Raw genomic sequence first — 21,121 nt, forward strand, 5'->3', positions numbered from 1 at the left:
TTGATCTTATGATCAGAATTTCCCCTGCTCTTAAAACTGACCTTATTTTACTTCAGTTTGCATCTGTTATTTCTTGTCTTATCATTTTTAAACTAATGAAAACAGTTCCTCCCTTTCTTTTTTATAGTACCCTTTTATGTACTTGTAAACCTCAGTTACGCTGTCCCCTTTGGCTTTCTTTTTTACCTCAAATATATGGATATATTGTATTCCTTTAATCTTTCCTTATAGGTAGTCCCTTCCAGACCTTTAATCACTGTAGTTGCTCTTCTCTGGAATCTCCCACATCTACTGATATATAGCCAATAGTATGATGCCCAGAACTAAATACATTGCTCCTGCTGTGATCTGAGTGCTGAGAAAGGGGGAATAATTGCCTCCTTGGTCTTAGATGTGATCCCTCTGTTTATGTATTTCAGAAGAGCAGTTCTCTGCTTTGTCTACAGCATTGCCTTGAGTAACCAACTTCATTTTTTTTAAGTTGCATCCAACCTGCATTTCAAATTTCTAATCAACACAATATGGAATGCCCAAATTAGAAACTGCAGAAGAATGGCTTTTCAATGGAAACTTTGACCAATCCTTCACTGCAGCATGCCAGTTTATGGACATCAATGTAGTACACAAAGTAAAAATATCCTGTATATAAAAAGTTTATAGTGTATGTAGGGCCAGCTTGTGACTTGAGCTACATCTACGTGCAATGGACTAAAGAGGAGTAAGAGCGCACCTTACCCCTGCCTGGGCTATGCAGATCTTGGATCTGGGCATGCTGGTGTCTGCATGGACTGCACACCCAGTTACTCTCACACACCCTGAAGCAGGTGGGCGGGGAGCAGCTAGGAACGAACAGAATCTTAGCTTTGACCCCTAACAAACCTGCCAGAAAAGTTGAGCCAGCATTGGGGAGTATCCATAACTGACTGCTGGTATAGCCCAGCAGCAAATTACTACACCTTTGCCTCCTCCTTGGAGAAAAGAGGAATCGGAGAGTGGATTGTGCCTCAGAAGAGTGTCTCTGAGACACAGGCCCTCCCGGGGGGCCACTCAGGATGTGCAGTTTACACAGAGCTGTGCCTAATCGAGCCTTGAATTGTATCTTTTTTTTTTAAAGCAGTAGATCCAGTGTTCAGGGTACTCATTGTAAAAGCAATAAGTAGGACCAATGTCCCACCTCTGAAATCTCCCCACAATTGAGCTCTTTCCTACTCTTGCCTATCAACTCATTCCTTCCCATGGGGAAAGCCTGGAAGAACAAATGGGCGTGTCACTGGCTGCTGAAGGTGAACAAATCTGGGATTTGATGCCGAAAGCATATTCCACAGATGAGAATCTCTCCCTGAACATAAGGGTATCCAACTCCCCACCCCATGCCTACACCAGGGGAGGGGGCTAGTTTGAGCGCCTCAAAAGAAAGAAAGACTTTTTAACCAACACGGCTTTCAACTAAGAGCTGCACCTTCTGAATGGTCTTAAAGTGTAATAATAATAATAATAATTAATAATGCTGCACACTTGCATAGCCTTTTTCATCTGTAGATCTCAATGGGTTTTACAAAGATGTCTTAATCCCCATTTTGCGGATGGGGAAAGTGATTTGCCCAAGACTTAGCTTCCTGTAAACCATATTACAGTAACAGAGTCTTGAAGTGACAAAAGCATTGGTCACTCCAGCCTGGGTCACATCCAAAAGAAAAAGTGACAAACTTCTGGTCAAGAGTAAATAATACAATGTGCTCTTGGCCACTGTTGGCACTTGTGTATTCAAAAGTGGTTGGGGATTCAATAACATTCCCTTTGCACCAAACCTGACCAACAAAAGGTAGGCAGATGTCCAGAGGTCATATCAACTGTGCCATTTCTCTAGTTGGCTCCCCGACATACCTGCACAACCTCAGCCTTGCCTGGGTTGAATTGCAGCCAAGTTACCCTCTTCCAAGCCGAAGTCCTGGCATAACAATAGATAAGTACCAGCCAGTCCAATTAAATATATAGAGCAAAATGTCTTCCACATATTGGAGATCTCACATCCCATTTCATCTCTCATACACATTAATTTACTTTAATTAAATATATATATTTCAATGTATACACGAGGCCATTGTGGGATATAGTGAGGATTACATGGCTATAACTATAGAATACTACTTTTCTAAATGCTGTATTTAATCATAAAACTCAAAGGCAAGCAGCACAAAAATATTTTAATATGTTAAATAACACAGTAATTGTTTTTAGCCAATTAAATCAGACTACTCATGATGACAATTGCTATTCCTAACATTAAGTGTTTGCAGGATCAGTTGTAAAGGTCTGATCCTACAAACTCTTACTCCCAGAGCAGTCCTTCAACATATCACATGTAGAAGCAAAGACTTCTCACACAATTTCTTTGGCAAGAGGGCCTTAACAGACAAACTAAACAATTCAGACACAAAATGTACTAACTGACCCAGAGAATAGTTCTATTTTAGGCCCCAATCCTTCAAACAATGAAGCATGTGTATAATTTTATTCATATGAGCATTCCCATTAATTTCACTGGGACCACTGCCCAGAGTAAAGTTACACAGGTGCGTAAGTGTTTGCAGGATTGGGAACTGGAGCCCTTTTTGTTGTTGTTTTTGTTTTAGATTGTACTTTTATTTTATATGGGCCAATTCTGTTAAGGTCTACATCTTTTTTCATTTCACAATATTTTTTTTTTGCTCTTTTTCTTCTGTAAAATATGCTCAAAACCACATGCATTTAAGCTATTCAGAACAAGTATATTTTTCTTCATATTTGCCCTTAGAGTATTTGCATGCAGCAGCTGTAACTTGCATTGCATTCATGTTCAATTTTCCCAGTGCAATTTATATTGTTTGAAATTCATCCCTAAATCTGCTTTCTCATATTTCCAAAGCTTTTGCTTAACTGTAGTAGTTTAAAAAGCTCAGTGCTTTGTGGTCTCACAATCCCATGTGACAGAAGCAACCCATAGTGGCTAGAGAGTCATATGTGGTTTGTTTACAGCTGTAATAAATTGATGTTAAAATACAAATATAAGCAGTGCAGTATGCTATCTGTTTATCATTAAAATACAAGTTGTGTTCTGAACTGATTCTTATACATAACCTTCACAATATCATATGACAATTCTTAGCCTTTGGAATACTAAGAAAGATTATGTTAGCAAAAAATATTGCCTAATATATGTATAATTGGCCTCCATATATAACAACCATCATTTCACTAGTAATTGTCATTTTATTCATGCAGCCTGTTTATTTCATTAACTTCTTTCAGAGTATTTACTCAGAATAACTCCACCTACAGATTTTCACCGTACAGTGGATTCAAACTATATTTCTCTGTTCATCAGGATCAGTAAAATGGAAGATGATAAACTGAATTAACCAAAAGATTAAAACATTCTTACTGCTGCCTTAACCCTAACATACATGTAATATACAACATTTAAGTTCATTTATCAATTATCTCCATCACAGTATTTACCACATCCACTCCAGTCTTATATGACCCCTTGTTACAGCTTATTTTAACATAAAGCCTGGCTTCAAGCTTTAAAATGCTTCATTATTACTCTTGGTTTAGTAATACATTTCTTTTCAACATGGATAATGCCAGCTAAATGGTGCAGGGTTATAAGGATGAAATATTTCCTCTGTCTTCTATTAAACATGGAAATTTTGTGTTTCCATTTTCATTTGTGTTTCTATTTCATTTCCATTTCAACTGACTAAATCAGATTAAGAAAGGATCATTAATGAGTGAAATTCAGCTCAGTTTACTAATGAATCTTAAAACTAAAGTGCCTCTCAACCACCTGACTAAAGCTGAAGAATCCTACTTGACCTAAAAAACAATCAAATTCTGTAGATGTGTGTATTTTACATGATGTAATATGTACAAATATGCAGATGTTACATCACTGAAATTATTCTCCTTATCTATTCAATGTCTATAAAAATGTTATCCACCACTAATATATCCCATATGTAATAAACACAGTAAACTGTATTTTAAAAATCCCCACTTGCCTTTTTAATTGCTCCTAAAAATATAACGAAATAGATCAGAAGTAATTTAGACTCGAGATAATTTAGCACAGGCGAAAGTTGTACAGTAAACAGTCCACTGCAATGATTTATCAAATGCTGGACCCTGTAATTCCTTAATAAGTATATTTAGTAATCCATGTAGCCTTCATTCACTTTGTTATGTAAGGACCTATTTTATATGTGCCACTAAAGGTTCTGTTAAGATACTGTGTTGTAAACAAATTTCGAACAACCATCAAGATCCTACCCTGTTAGTTCTGGGGGGAAATACTAAAATTGCATCACCTCTATATCCTACTAAAAAAATGGAAGCTATAGAGCGACGAAAAGCCATTCTAAAATGAAACTGTTGTTCTCTTGTATTGAAAGAGACTAGAAAGGACTGCGTCTGTCTGATGGATAAGAAACTTTTCGTTAGGGAACGGGAGATACCGCTCAGGACGCGTTGTAAATGTGGTGGTCGTGTGTGTGCAAGGCTGGGAGAGTATGCAGCTTCTGCCGGTAACGTGCCTTCCAATAACGTTTAGTTCCCAGGAAAGGGGAAATTGCAGCTTCTGGGAGGCACCGTGCATTATACAAGAAGCGGGATCCTGGAAATACGAAATGTGAAAACGCTCCTTCGTGCAACAACGGAGCAATTTTAAAACAAATGGCTAGTGAATTTGCAAGATCACAGGCTGTGCTCATCTCTCTTGAATTAAATACCCATCGGAAGCCTTCTGCAGAGGGTTATTGACTAACCAAATAGGCGGCATATTAGGAATTAAATCCCCCCTATGAACATGCTAATGAAGGGCAAGAATTTCCCGCCTCTGGGAGAATTACACAGCGAAATACTCCGCGTTCGCTTCATTCTGGGTAAACAAGATCTGGTGCAACTTTAGTGCTTTTCCTTTTGTTAAAAAAAAAATTATTCCTATCACCAGCTTTGTGAAGCTCCGCGCCCGGGCTCCGGCTGTGTTTGAATGGGAAGCGTTAGCCACGTTGAACTTTTCCCGCTTGTGCAATGAACAGAAGGGCGATGGAGCCGGACAACGGCTGGCTATGGAGCCGGCGGGGTGGGGAGTGTGTAATGTGCCCCCTTCCGTGACTTGGGGGGCACACGCCATCCTAACACAGCTGCTTTCAAGCGGGGAACTGCTGGCTTGCGCTGCGCTCCTCGCGCACCCCAGGCTTGGCTGGCGCAGGGACCGCAGCGCGCAACGAGATCTCCCTGCTCCAGCTGGCCGCAGGGGACACGACTCAGGAGGGTTGGGACCGCGGCTCAACACGCCTAACCCGGGTGTTCCCCTTACTGCCACGTCTTCTCCCCCGCAGGGCGGGCGCTGCCAGGGTACGCAGGCGTCCTGCGGCTTGAACCCCTGAGTTGTGTGGCTCGGGGATCAAGCAGTTCTGCGCCCGCCACCCGATCCGATCCCTTCCCTGCTTCCCGGCTTGTTAGGTCTGGAGGGGGGAGCTGGTGAACCCCTCCCAGCAGTGGGCCCCACCCTGGCTGGCCGAGCCGCCCGCGGCGAGGATCGCTCTTTACCAGTTAGGACCCGCTCGGTGTGGTAACCCGGGGGGACGCAGCATTTCGCCCAGAGCCTGGCTCAGCGAGCGCTAGGTACTTGACAGCGTTCATCACCCGGACTCCTTGATTCTGCCCGGGATCTGCTCTCGGGCAGCCTTGCTGGGGGCTATTGCTGGGGGGGGGGGGTGCGTGTGAGTCGCCCGTGCGAAGCTGTGCAGAAAGACCGGGCCTAGCGCCGGCGTGTTTTGCCCCAGAGCGGGCTGAGCGGATGCGGCTCCCTGCACGTGCGGAGCCAGCTGGCCCTATCGCTCGGGGCAAAGGACAGCCGGGCTCGTTCCCCACCCGCGCCCTGCGGCTTGGCCGGAGAGTGCCGAGGAAAAAAGGCTGTTGGCCCCCTCTACTGGCCGCTCCGCGTTGCTGCAGCGGATGGCGCGTGGGGGCGGTGCAGCGCCACCGCCTTCCCCGGAGTTTATTTGCTGTTTTGCTTTTGCATTAAGGGTTTGGCTTGGTGGGGTTTTTTTTTTTCTTCCCCCGATTGCGCAATAAACCGTAGGCAGCTCAGAGACTCCAGGAACAGGCCTTCAGCTTGCTTCCTCTTTGCTGTTAAAGGCAGGGCCTGTTACCACAGTACAGCTTTTAGCAATGGTTCTTATTAACTACCGTGCCTGCTCCCCCACTTCCCCTCAGTCATTGGGGGACCAGCGGTTGTTGCTTCTCCTCATCCCTGTTCTGAACTGCTGCCCCCTCTCCCCCTGCACCATACCCCATATACCCCTGTATGGGACTAACTGCTGGGCCCTCCCTTGCTGCTGAGGCCAGGACTGGGATGGAGTGTAAGGAAATAGCCCTTGATGTGACACAGAGAGAGAAGGGGGGAAGGAGCAGCTTCAGTCTCCTGCAAGAGGGGGAAGCAGGAAAGAAAGAGAGGACAACTTTGTGGCCTCTAGGCCCCTGGGGCATCTCCTGGGAAGGATAAGGAGGCAGAGACAGGGTTGTTATCTCAAAGGAGTGCTGGCTCTGGCATGGCCCAGAGAGGTAATTTCATTAAGTCATTAGCACAGTTTTAGGTCTTGGGTTGTTTAAATGCTGCTGATGGCAAGGAGGGTATGGGCCAAACAGTGTCTGCCGAGTGGCTATGTTAGATCATGTTGGCCTTGTCTATACTTGCCATCTTCCCCACAAAATGTCACATCTTTGCTACCACTAATTCAGCTCCCCCAGCCCTATCAGCAGGAAGAGCACTAGTGTGGAAAAAGCACCAGCAGAAGCCAGCGTTGGTAACCCCTGTTTTATCTAGCTCGCAAGGGTGTGAAATTTCAGGGAGGCAAGGCTAGCCAGGACATAGCCATGAGAGAGGGCAGCTGGGGCTGGGCCCAGAGCAGCTTTGCAGCACCCTCTGCCGGAGTGATTCCTCTTTGGCAAAGGGCAACAGCTTAAAAAAATCAGAAGAAAAACCAAACTAAACCCATGCCATCAATGTCCACAGTGAAATGCTACAAACAGAAATCCCACTACTTCCATTTTGACCATGGGCAGTCTAACAACCTGGCTTACCCTCCTGTCCTGAAATAAGCAGGACTTGTCAAGGAAAATACCCTGGATGCAGGGTGGCCAATGCTGTGCTCCCTGTTTGAAAATTGGAGAACTGTGTTTTAGAAGTGATTGGATCACCGACCCCACCATAGTGGTGCAGGGGGGACTGTATTTTTTGGCTGGGTCTATGACTTGAGCTGTGACTATGGCACTACCAGAGTGGTCGTACAGGGGCAGATCCTGAGAGGGAGAGGCCGAAGGGGACTATAATAGTAGTTGTGAGAGGGAGAGTAGGGGCCCCTAGCTGTTGCTAGACCGGAGATGAGTCACTGGGCTCTCAGGGGTGATAGGAGATCCTAAACAGGCCAGGTGAAAGGACAGTTGGAACAAACTGCTGTGGTTAAAAAAAAAAAAAGTGAATGCTTGTGCAAGCTGTAGTTTGCTGGTCCCACAATGTTACTCAAACCTCATTTATCTTGGAACTGTGTAACAGCAGGAGGGCATGGCGGGAACACAGGTAGGGCCGTTCACCCCTGCATTGCCATATTCCCTTTCTGGCTGAATATTTTGTGACTGAAATAGCATGATTTGTGCCTTTTTAAAACGTGATTTGCAGGCGTATCTATGGTGGCCATTTGCCAAAGACTGCAATTGTCCTGGCCTCCCCTGTGGAAGAGATTCTAGAGAGACAAGTTTCAGAGTAGCAGCTGTGTTAGTCTGTATTCGCAAAAAGCAAAGGAGGACTTGTGGCACCTTAGAGACTAACCAATTTATTTGAGCATGAGCTTTCGTGAGCTACAGCTCACTTAATGCATCCGATGAAGTGAGCTGTAGCTCATGAAAACTTATGCTCAAATAAATTGGTTAGTCTCTAAGGTGCCACAAGTACTCCTTTTCTTAGAGAGACAAGGTGGGTGAGGTAATAGCTTTTATGGGACCAGCTTCTGTTGGTGAGCAAGACACACTTTCCAGCTACACAGGGCTGGTCTTCAGGTCTGGATTCTATGCAGGCACTGTGCATATGTTACAAGCCCAGGAGTATGGAGGACGTAGAAATTGTGTAAACCTGAAAGCACCCTAGCAGGAGGGAGGAAGAAGTGACAGATTAAACTGGGGGAGGCCCGATAGCCTTGCAAAATTGTGTTTGTCCAGACTGTGTATTTTGGGGCGAGTGCAAATATCATTACACATTTCAATATAGTCAGTCATCCTGATAAAGTTCAAGTGATTATATTTGGTGCCTGGGAGAGTAATTTTTCAAAGCAAGGCTGGTTATGGACAGTTAACCCTGCCCTAAGCGACATCCCAGGGACCCACCTATCAATTGCCTAGTAGAGGTGGTCTTTAAATGTAGTTCAGACAAAACTGCAGTGAAGCCCGAGGGGGTGGGGGGGGGACTCTGAAGGGCTGGCTTAGGCTAGGGGGTTGCTTGTCAGTTGCCGTTCCCGGTGCTGGTGTCACTGCATATAATATCCTGTAGCAAACCACAGGCAGGGAGCTGAGTGCATTATGCACAGGGCTGCTGCCGCTGCCCCCGCAGTCGGTGTTTGCGGTGGGGGTCTGAGGAGCACCAGCAGCCGCACATGGTCTCTGCCTCTGTGTGTGTGTTGTGGCGGCCGCGGCATCCCATTGACACTTGGGCTCTGTACAGTAGCTCCGGCGGCAGCGCCCGGGCCAATTCCAGGAGCCCCCGGACTGGAGCCGCGCCCGGGCTGATACCGGAAAGGGATCTGATTGGCCGGCGTCCTCCCCATATGCAAAAGAGCTAAGGGGATGACATTCCTCCGCACTCTTACAGTAAAAGCAAATTCATTTCCAGTCAATCTCCATTCATAGAGCCAGAAGGGCGCAAGGGAGGAGGGAGGACCAGGCTTTCCAGATCAGCATGAGCAAACAAACAGCTCCTCACAGAAGGTCGTAAAGCTGTGTAGCCAGTGTTCAGTAGGCAGCCAGGAGGAAGCTTTCCCTTCGAGTCCTGTGGACACGCGAAGACTTTCAAGATCTCCCCGCTTTGGAAATGGGCTTTTTTTCTGAGCTATCTCCTGGGCTGGATATTTTAACTTCTGCCGCGTCTGTGAACTTCTGTCGTTGTTCTGTGTGAGCGAGGGCTACAGCTCCCCTCTCTTTTTGGAAGGGACGCTCGCAGTCCTTTGCAAACAGACATTAGTGTTTGCTTGCCAGCTTTCGGTATCGATCTCGTTGAGTTGAGGCGAAAAGAGAAAAAGCGTGTCTCCGAAAGCACAATTCCACCTGCTGTGGTTAAAATATTGTCAAGCAGCTGGCTGCTGCGGCCGAATTAGAGGAAGATTGTCTCAGAGATTGCCAAAAAAAAAAAAAAAAAAAAAAAAGTTGTCTGACTCACCAAACTGCTGCAGATTGTTGGTTGACTTCTGAAGAGAGAGTGTGTTTGTATGTGAGAGAGAGAGCGAGAGAGCGCGAGCTGTTGCACACCCCAAACCACAGAGAGAACCCACAATTTAACCAACATCCCCAAACCCACGTTTTCATGTGTGGACTTTTTAGCCTCAGAGCTTGAGATCGGCTGCGACCTTTCCAAGACTTTATGAGAGACTCTGTACCAAAGGCATTTCTGTCGAGACTGAATTCCATGCACTGAACATTTTTTTTTTTCAAAATTACTGACAGATCATGACACGAGTACTTCTCGAGCAACGCAAGTCAAACTACTGACGCTGATTTTCAAGGCTACTTAAAAAAAAAAAAAAAACCCTGCAGAGACCATTAATGGATTTCTGTTGTGTTTAAATTCTCTACAGATTATACTGTAAATATTTGATGAAGTACAGTATATGTGTGTGTCTGTGTATAGATACATTGTTCTAGTCAGCTGACCTTTGAAAATCCTAGCTCGCGCATTGTATTCTTTGAAGACTGAAGCCGATTTTCGCCATTTTAGAGAGCGGCTGTTGTCTATGGATACTGATGTATTTTGTATTCTATTGGGACTTTAGAAAAATCACCTGGAAAAAACTGATAGGGAATTAACTCCTGGGAAGCCCTAGGTTTTGCTTGTGTGTCTGAACGTGTGTCTTAGCTTTCCCTTGCCTACACATTTCCTCGGTGTGCGGGATTTTTGGAGGGAGTTTTGCCTCTGATAACGCTTGTACCAACCAAAGACTAAATGTGCAGCCTTCACAGTAAACCCCCGTGCGGAAGATTGTTTCGATTACTGGATTAACTCTTCTGTTTCGCAGGCCCAGGAAGCCAAAGAGTTAAAGCTCAGTTTATTCGCTGCCTCAAACTGATCAGCAAAATTAACTTTGGGGCCAGGCATAGAAACGACCCCCCCCTCCCCAGTGCTAAGCCTGTACCCGTTTAGCCTGGTCTCCAGAGGGTGATCGCTGAAGAGTTACACTCCTGTCGCTGCTTTGTAAGAACTCTTGGGAGATTTTTCACTCAACAGGCTTGTTGTGATGCGTATCCCCGTAGATACCAGCACCAGCCGCCGCTTCACGCCGCCCTCCACCACTCTGAGCCCGGGGAAGATGAGCGAGGCGCTCCCGCTGGCTGGCCAGGAGAACAGCGGCGCCCTGGTGGGGAAGCTGAGAAGTGCAGACCGCAGCATGGTGGAGGTGCTAGCGGATCACCCCGGGGAGCTGGTCCGCACTGACAGCCCCAACTTCCTCTGCTCCGTGCTCCCAACGCACTGGAGGTGCAACAAGACGCTGCCAATTGCTTTCAAGGTATTTGGCCTTTCGACACTTCTCTGGGGGAGGTATTAAACCGGGGGGAGAGGGAGGATCAGTGGGAGCCGGGTAGGGTGACCAGATAGCAAGTGTGAAAAATCAGGACTGGGATGGGGGTAATAGGCCTCTATATAAGAAAAAGCCCCAAATATAGGGACTGTCCCTATAAAATCGGGACATCTGGTCACGCTAGAGCCCGGGGTGAATTGGGACAATGTACAAACTCCTCTGCTGTGCACACGGTAAGACCAGAAACGCAGCGTGCATGTCATGTAACTGCTTCCCGGATGGGAGGCTGTTCATCTGGCCCCCTTGCAGCGCGGCTCGCAGAGTTTGGAGATGTGTTTTAGGCGTAGTCCCACCTAAGGAGGCCGGAGTTGCTGTAGGGACCGGCTCTGTGTATCCCGATTCACTGTATTGCCCTTTATGCACCGGTGAGTATAGCGGGCCCTCCTGTTTTACAGTATTTAGCCTACTGATTTGCTAACATGAGTCACTTCGTAGAGCTGGGAGAAGGGGAGCTGGGGGCAGGACGCTGACTTTGGGGACTCTCTCTCCAACCGGTCTGTCTCTTCATCTCATTCATAAACATACCATTCAGGAGTGGTTCTATAAAAAGCAAAGAACAAGGAGCTGAGTGTGTCTCTCTACCTTGTGTAACAGGATGCAACACAATCAATCACAGGGTGGATACAAGTATCAATAGCCTAAAATGACCCTTTCTGGACTGTAGTGTGTTTTGTACATAGAAATAACCCACGACAATGGGAACGGGACACTTTTAAAACATCGGAGTTTGGGGTACTTCTGGATTAATATGTTTGCAAGACCATAAATGTGCAGGCCACAATGTTCAGAGTCTCGTGTCTAAAGTTTCGCACTTACACGGTGTTGAAGGCGCCTAAATAATGGAAGCTCAGAGGTGCTAAGCCCCCATTTGTGTAGAGTGGCAGGTCCTCATCCCTGTTAGAAGTCAGGTCTTTTTTATTTTGGTACCTAATTTAGGCAGCGGTTTGTTCTGGGCGGATAGTGAGTTAGAAAATAATCCGTTTGTTGTTAAATATATCAGTGTTTTTCCAGATTCTTTTTTAACTAAGCCCACCTTTGGCAGATCTCTCTATGAAAAGTGCTGGCTTTTCTTCTGCTGGAAGTCACTAAACCTCAAAGGTTCGAAACACTAGCGTAAGGCCGCTTATTGAGGAATGCTCAGTTCGCACGAAAAGGATGCATGATCTTGCGGTTTCATAGACCATCAACTTTCCACCGGGGGTGGTGGTTTAAAATTAACCGGACAGAAGTTTAGAAGCCTTTTCTCTTTTGATTTTTTTCGTACTTGGAGTTGCTGTAGTACACTTACCCAGCCTGTCTTAAAACATCTGACCTTTCCCTTAAAACAAAAACAAAGAAACAAAAACCCGCAAGTGTAAAACTTTAGCACGACCCCATCTAAGACAGATGCTTGTTCTATGTGCTGAAATCGACCCCACTAAAGTTTTGTGTCTGCCTCCCTGGATAATCAGTACAATGTGTCTTTACAATCAAGAAGAGTAATGAATGTAGATTACATTTAGAATATAATTGCGGCAGCTTTTCTTGTCTACATGGTCCGATTTCCTCTTATTTGAATTCAAGTATTCAGTCCCCCTTGCCCGCTTTGAAAAAAAAAAAAAAAGACTTTGGCCTATAAATAATTTCTTTATAATGCTGAACTCCCTGCCGTTGATTTATATGTTTCCAACCATGAAAAAAAAAAAGGTTTTAATTGTCTCCAAGGATGAGTCCCTGTTAGGGTGTAGCTCCCCTAAAGCCTTTAATGGCGTCAAATGGTTACATTTAAGATTGGGAGTAGGACAGTCTGAATCAGCCTGTTCCTTTCCACCGGACAGGCTTCTTTCCACCAAGTTCACCGCTGCCAAACCAGATCAGAGCAGTATCCATTTGATTATGTGGGGTAATCAGTTGAGCTCTTAAAGCCTTAATACGTATCAGAACAGGGCTTTAGGATAAGTACAAGTGTTTATTTTGCCTACTGAGGGTTTTGTTTAGGAAGAGAGGGGAGAGGTGGGAGAAAGGAAGGTCAAGTCGGAATGATCAATTCCGAAAACCAAATCCCCCTTCACACACTTCCATGAATTTTTCTACCATTCACAGTACACATAAACTGTACACAACTGCAGCGGAGTAGCTGGGACGCTGTAACAGGACAACGTTATTGCTTTAAAATAGACTGAACCCCCCGCTCCCCGGGTCCTAGAGAAGCGAAGTCTGGAAATCTGGCTGATACTTTAGAATTCGCTTCTTCTATTTCGATGCGCTCTTGGGCGCAGGCTGCAGAGCAGCTGGGGGCTGCCCAGCGTGGCGCGGTTGAAACCTTTTCATTTTACCCTGTATTGGAAGGCGAAGGAACCAAGAATGTGACTAATACCCAACGCCTGCCCCGCTCCTTGTAAACAGGCTCAGTGTTTCCAGCCAGCCACCTTCTTTCCCCTAGCGCCTCTGAAATGTTGCGGTCTGGTCCCAGCTAGAGCGGAGAGCTCAGCTGCTGAAAGGGATCCGTTCCGCGCTCCCGTGTCTGAGCGGCTGGTTGTTAATGGGATGTTTGAATGGAGAGAGCAGCTCTTCTCAGCCAGGTGAATGGCCAGGCTTGGAGGAGGGGAAGGGAGGGTGGATTCACGGGGTAACCGGCCCTCAGCTTCTTTTCTGCTGGGAACTCGCGCGTTATGTTTTAAATGGCTAGCCCCTTGCTACTTTTGCAAGCAAAGTAGGGGAGTCAAACGCTCAAACCAGACAAGATTATTCCTTTCTAGCATTAAACCTCACACCCTCCCAAGGAAAGGTACAGCGTTTCCTGGTGAATCTCTGAACTCCTACGGTTTGACAGGTTTCAGAGTAGCTGCCGTGTTAGTCTGTAGCCGCAAAAAGAAAAGGAGGACTTGTGGCACCTTAGAGTCCACCTGCTTTCTGACTCTCTTTGCAGCTCCGCCCCCCTGCTCACCACCGCCCAAAGTCACCGGCTAGTGGGAACTGCAGGGGAACGAGACCTGAAATATTTGACTGATTATAAAAACAAACACAATCCGATTGTAAAGATTACTGTGTGTTTTCCAAAGGTCCCTTTTGAAAGTATTCCGATCCATCTGAAAATAATCTGTATCGTGCGAGAACTGGGTAACACATAATACCTAGTTACACAGAGTTCGGTTCAAATCATCTATATACTGCCAAGATCCTATGCTCAAATGTAGCAGTGGGATTTGTAGGGTACTTGGTAATATTCATTGTACCAATACAAACCAAGAGATTTCTACAGATCGATATGCCCTCTTTCTCCCTATGCTTACACTCCAAACAATAAAATAAAATAGATTTTTTTTAAAAAGAATCACTTATTGCATATAGTCTTTAGAATCACAATTCCATTTTAAACCAAAAACATCCAGGATTTTCTTTTAAAATAAAGGAAAGTTATAAGGAATTTAAATATTGTAAATTGCAATTATTGATGCAGATTAATAATAAATTGTAATATTGGTTAATTGTTCAACATACTGTTAGGAAATCATCTGAATCCTAATTTAAGAGACCAACTTTGTTTGGCTGATGGACCAAGATTGGGAGGTTTAGGTGTGCTGTGGCATGGGTTTGCTGATATTCTGAACATATATTTTTAAAACAAAATACTAGATATCTCCAGTCAGCAAGTTCCTACTTATCTGTTTAGTCTGTTTTATAATGTAAATGTTTGTATTTCGTCAATGCCTCTCGTTTATGACTTTTCATTCCAGTTTTTTTTTCTTCTGTGTGTATGCACACGTTTTATATATTATTTTTATAATCATTTCTTCAAATAGCTTATCATAGAAGTTGTCTTTGGTGAATTGTAAATATGGTGAATTTTAAACATATTCTTTTTCAATTTAAGAGCATTATCTCAGTAATTCATGAAGGTTTGTTCTCCACTTAATATACGCGTACATAATTCCTTAAATAATCACACAACTACTCATGTAAATGGGGTTTTCCTATATGTTTTTCCTTATATCTGAAGTCTTTAATATATGTAGAATAATTATTTTATTACAGGCTTTTTAAAAAAAACTTGGTAAGCACATCAGGTTCATGATTGAGGATTTTGAGAGCCAAATTGCCACACCCCACAACAGTCTGGAGAGAAAAAACATTGCATGCCAAGAACAGGAGGATTTGAAATACATAATTCTGATTATACAGCATTTTTGTTGTGTACAGATGAGAACAAAAAAATAAACACATGGGCTGCTGAAGAGGGTTGGGGAAGAGGAAGTAGAAATATATGCACAAAGAGGGAATTTCGACACAATGAGCACAACTCTATATGTGGAATCAAGAATAAGGGTTATAGACTATTTAGAACACATCAGAGAACATTAAGATGCAAAGTGTAGCCTATGTAAGTGAAAGGGAGATCAGAGACTTCTGAATTATTATGAGTAAGAAATAAGTATAATAAAGAGAATAGGTAAAGGAGCTATGGACCTGTTCAGAAATATCAGAGTGATGTAAAAGTAACAAATAAACTGAGTTGTGAAAAGCAATGAGACATTTTAACTGCATGAACATGAACTAGAAAATGCTAAGAGGAAGGGAAAAAAATCAAGCAGTACCTCTGAGGACGTGAAGCAGGACTACTTACTTCCTCTTAAAATCTATAAAAGAAGAAACTAAAAAGAGCTAGATTTTATTATAATCATCATTTTATTTTATTATTTCACCAGTGTAAAACTTGTCTAAGTGAGGTCAGAACTGGGTCTTGCACAAGAGTTTAAGATGAAATTAAATACTAAAATGGTTAATGAACATGAGCACCGTGACACAGTTGAGAGAAATCAGAAAAGTTGAGGCTAGAAATCTAAATGTCATATAGCACATTGTGTCAGAAATGTAACATCACATATGTTCCTAAATATTAGGTGATTTTTATAGATATTGGCACTGCTGAAACACAATGGAAACATTAGTGACAGAGCTTAAGCCTTTGATTTAAATATGTCGGGTTTTATCAGTTCACATTACAATTTTAACAAAGTTTGGGGACAGTTCTAATTTCATTAACTTGCTTTCTTGTTTCTAAAAGGAAAAAAGAAATGGTTTTGTGAACAGTGATCAAATGTATATTTTGGGCCTGATTTCCCACAGTTTTGCACTGGTGTATCAGCATTAAAATCCATGACATTACATGACACAAAACTGGATAGACACTGTGCAGAATCAATTCTGTTATGTCAAAGAGACAATAGGCTTGGTTTTGTTCTTGCAGTAATTTTATACCAGTGTAATTCTATTGATTTTGATGGAGTTATTCCCTGACCTACACTGATGCAAATGAGATCAGAATCAGGTCCTGTTGTTTTGATTTATTTATGTATTGGTAAATATAAATGTATGCATGTTATGTGTATTGTACATATTTAGGTGCAATTAGGTACTTTAGACATATATAGATACAAATATTTGTATCTGGCTCTGTAAGCTACATTTGGAAATATATCCTATTTACTCCAAGTAGCCTTTTAATTTATATAATTTGTTGCTTTTCCCCTTTTCATCAGGTTATTTACTGATACATTTCACTTACGAAGACTGAGGATTCTTCTATTTAATCTTGCAGGTAGTGGCCTTAGGCGATGTTCCTGATGGGACACTGGTCACAGTAATGGCTGGAAATGATGAAAACTACTCTGCAGAGCTCAGAAATGCTACAGCTGCCATGAAAAACCAAGTAGCAAGGTTCAATGACCTCAGATTTGTGGGTAGAAGTGGAAGAGGTACGTATTTGCTCACAGCTATATTTTGACTGTTTACTACTTGAATCAAGTTTCAATTACTTAGGGACAATTTGAACACAAAATATGTCCAGCTTCAGCACGGGAGAATCCTGCAAGATCTGGCTTGTGCAGACTCTCGCAGTACAGAAACTGAGCACACATTTTTAGTGTTCTACACAAGCCAATCCTCATTATGATTTACACTTCCTAACAGTGTTCTTATTTAAAAGCATATCCAAAAGACAATCCTGATTGTGCCCTTAGTTACATCGGTGCAAGCTCATTAGCTTCACTGAAATCAAGGTGATTTCATTGGTATAACTAAGGGCTGAACAGAGCACCTACTTCCGATTAAATTAATTTGTGAACAGGGCCCAACTTCAGCTGATGTAAATCAACATGACTCTAACGTCCAAAACTATGGTTGATAACTCCACTCCTAAGGGACAATGAAACTTTCTACGGTAAGGATAAAGATTGTCTGTGCAGGAGTCAGTGTTCTGGGGGGAGGGAGGGGCCGGGTCCTTCCCCTCAGGCTATGGAATGAACTCCCGCAGGAGCTCAGGACAATTCCAGACCTCCCCATCTTCTGCTCCAAGTGCAACGTGTGCGTCCTTGACCTTCCTTTCTCTAACTTTAACCATATAGCAACGTGTGTGTATATGTATGTATGTGGGGGGGGGATCTATATAGGTTTTATTTTTTATATTTTACATATAAATTCCACCACAAAACACTCCACTGCACACACTTCTCCCCCTGGGGAGAGGAGGAGAGAACAAACACATGGCAGATGTTAGTCACATTGCTTAATGTAGGGCACTGAAATACTGCAGTGATGAGCATGGTATAAGAACTTGAAAAGACTAGAATGGAAGACTTCAGTGGCTGAGGATCTGGCCCTCTGTATCTCTTTGGTAACTTTTAATTTCAAGTAAGAATAAAAAGGCATCATTGCTATATGCAACAACTGAGATTTTAAAATGACATGGAATATAATTCCACCCCAAAAGATGCTAAAATCCAAAAATTATAGTATTAGCACACACACAGTTCATTAATTAACATGTGAACTGATGATACTGGCCTGATTCAATGGGAAAGTCTCCTGTTGATTTCTATGGGCTTTAGTTCAAGCCCGTAATCATAGAAAACACAAATTGTAAGCAGCCGTGTTTATATTACAAGATAATTTTTTTAACTCATCTTACACTGCTCTCCTTACTCATGTAATTAGTCCCATGGACTGTTCATGTGAATAGGGTCTGTTTGCCAGAGTAAGGATTGCTGGATCAGGCCCATAGCAGAAAAGCTGATGAAAATTTGAAAATACAGCCTTCCAGTTTTAGGGTAAGGTGCTAAAAAGTACTTCATATTCAGTATGCTTTCATAAAGTGCTTACAAATATATTGTTCTTCTGTTAAGTTCTTATCTTCAAGTGAAGTCAAAACATAAGGTTTGGCTGACTAAATACAATATTGTCAGTTTAGGTTAGTTCAATGTTGTAAAATTTATAAACCAAAATTGACGTTATCTGGTGCATTCAAGTAGGTTGGTTTTACTAGTTGTTTTGCAGTCTGTTGTCTCTTTGGAACCAGACAGATCCCTTTATGGCTTATTGTTCTTTCCCACCCCCATTTTTATTCTTCTGTGTACTCTCGAGTGACCTAGTCTCCTCTTGATGTGTGTGTGCATAACTCCTATAAACATGAATGGTGTTATAAGCATACTTCAGGAGGATTGCATAGCTGGCCCATTCCTGTTCCTTGCAAAGCTGCATATTACAATGGGAGTGAGATCAGCCTTTTGACTGTGTAAGTTACGCTGATTATAGACAGCAGAATTTATTTGCTTTTGAAATTAAACTCGTATTTTGTACAATTTTTTTTCTAATATAAAATCCGTGTGCAATTTGAGACCGCCATACCCCCTGGAACAGATTTAAAGATGAGTCATAAATTCAGAAAGCAAATACATTGTATGTGTAAAATATCCAACCAGGCCTGAAATGTCTTGTAGCTTCATTAGCCTGCCGTCATTCAAACCTGGTTGTTTGGGTTAGCTTCAGAATCCAATTGGTGGGGGTGAACTGCAGTTGAAAATGTAGCATAGTAATGCTAAGGAAGGATAATAATAGGGTAATGCAGGGATAATTATATCCATTTACTGAAAACATAAGAGATGCAGTAATGTATAAAAGTATCAGTCATTAAACATGTTCATTTGTTATATTAAAGGTTCCACCTTTTCAATAAATGGTATTTGCATTATGATTCAGAGATGAGTGTTTAGAAAACATTTTGAAGATTCAAATGAATAGCTGGCAAAGTGGTTGAGAAGCTAATAAAAATAGACTTGCAGTTTGGTTCCTGGCCATGCTAATGAAGCTAGAAATCACAACTGTGGTCTGTGTGATTTTTCAAGGTCAAAATTTGATAGCTGAGGGAGAACACTAATTGTCCAAAAGCTTGTAGGGAAGATTTTTGTAACCATTTACTTTGCTAATATCTTTTGCTTGCTAATAACAATGATCGTTTATATACAATTAGAAGTTTTATTTTAAAAAATCCTGTGCTTGCTGTGATACCTTAAATAAAAAAAGTTATATGGGGACCTTGAATGCTACTAGTCAGGCTTGGAGGTTTAATCTCATAAACTCCATTAGCTATTCATATTTTGAGTGAATGACTAATATATGTTTTTGTTTACTCGTATAACACTGAACTGTTTTCCAAAGGTGTGGCTTGTTTGCATTTGGGTGCATGATTTCTGATGTTATGTTCTGTTGCTTTTGCATAAAGCCTAAATAATAAGGTAGCTGCTGCATCAAAGGGCGTTGCTTCTTTTGATTCTTCAGTATAGGAAAATCAAGTGAAACTCTGTTTGCTGTGTAATATTTGAGCTGGGGTAAATTCAGCTCCCAACAGTGATAATGTGATGTCAATTATACATGAACAGTCATTGGAAGTTTGAGTCAGGTATGGTCATTGTGGATACCATTTGTGTGGTTTGAATTACTTGAAATCAGTACTCTGATGTAACAAAGAAGGGCTTTACACTGTGACAATTCAAATTCATGCCTCACTTTCTCTTATGATGTGTCAGTTATCGGCGGTGTAAACATCACCATTAAAAACCTCACAGAAATGTTGACAATCCACTTCTCATTTTCAGAGGATAGAAAATAATCATTCTCACTAATTTTAACACTTACCCTTAATTCTGAGCCTCAGTGGTGCTGTAAAAGGAACGTGAGCCATTAACTATATATATAGGTCACTATAGCTATTGTTTCATGTGTCCTTGTTTAAAACCACAGGTCAGATTCTCAGCTATGTAAATTGACAATGCTCCATTGACTTTAATGGAATTACGCTAGTTTATACCACTTGAGGATCTGGGCCTGTGTGCACATTGATGCACAAGTGTGTTCCAAATAGTAGCTGAAAGTTAATCAAATAGCTGAGTTACATTTTGATGTTCATTTTACATTTAATAGTGAAGCAACAGGCCTGTATTGCTATTGCTGGGCATGCAGTGTGATGTTCATTATTTAAAAGAAAACACTTGATTTTCTCGATACCAACACAGGAAGGTGAGAGTATCACAGATCTTCAGAAACACCAGGATGTTGTATTTAGGAGACTTGGCTTGCCCTCCAGTACAAAGCAGTTTGCATTGAAATTGGCTGATGTCCAGGATTACTATTCCTCACCCTCAGTTCAGAATGCCACTGGGAAAACCTGCCTGTCTGGCTTGTAGGTCTTAGTAAGTAATTTCTAAAAGAAAAATGTAGTTTAAGGCTTAAGAAACTCTAAGTGCTTCTGCCTGACAAGCTGGTAAACATCTTTCTTTATTTTTTTCTACCAAATTTTCCCTTCACTCATCCATTTTTCAAATGTAATTATTCTGTACCAATGCAAAATAGGTAGCTTTCTTAATATAGCTTACTATGATGAAATAAAGCTAACATGAAAAGCCAAATACCACACAGGAAGTTCATTGGCTAAAATGAAATAGAAATAGTTAATTTAGAGAGGGAAAGGTTCAGGGTCTGGTGGCCACTACATTGTTTCCACATGGAATCATTTATCCAAATACTGTCTGCTTTGTAGATGGCAATATTTTTTTTCATGTTTTCTGGAGAAAACTATTTTGAATGGATTAATATATTAGTAATTGATGTGAATGTATCTTGGTTTACCTGCAGAAGCTGTCAATCTTATCTCTAAACATTTTGCGGGCATTTAATGGTTATTATAACTAGTTTTATTGCAAGATCTTTTTAAATTGTATTTTTTAAAGAAATAAAAATGAAATTTAAAAATTCAGCAACTGGCAGGGTCAGAACCACATGAATAATTTGGCAGATAAGAATATGCCATTTTTCATTTCTATGAAACATAAGAAAATGTAAGTCTGTGGCACTGGTTTTCACTTCACTAGCCTATATGAGAACACTCAGAGGATATTACAAGACATAATCAGAAATATTCGTTCCAG

General features: G+C 42.3%; 1 protein-coding gene across 6 annotated transcripts in view; it reads left to right on the plus strand.

The window, feature by feature from the left end:
• RUNX1 (RUNX family transcription factor 1) overlaps positions 1-21,121 on the plus strand; it is a 210,648-nt gene that overhangs the window by 105,684 nt on the left and 83,843 nt on the right. For 4 of the 6 annotated variants that reach the window (XM_073361398.1, XM_073361365.1, XM_073361383.1 and 1 more), the window contains exons 3-4: positions 10,558-10,811; positions 16,462-16,618. In XM_073361398.1, the coding sequence (XP_073217499.1) occupies positions 10,558-10,811; positions 16,462-16,618 (411 nt within the window). Of the gene's footprint in view, positions 1-10,531; positions 10,812-16,461; positions 16,619-21,121 lie in introns of all 6 variants that reach the window. The other 2 variants (XM_073361366.1, XM_073361391.1) reach the window with 1 other exon arrangement.

This window comes from Lepidochelys kempii, chromosome 1, assembly GCF_965140285.1.
Source record: "Lepidochelys kempii isolate rLepKem1 chromosome 1, rLepKem1.hap1, whole genome shotgun sequence".
Classification (NCBI taxonomy): Eukaryota; Metazoa; Chordata; order Testudines; family Cheloniidae; genus Lepidochelys; species Lepidochelys kempii.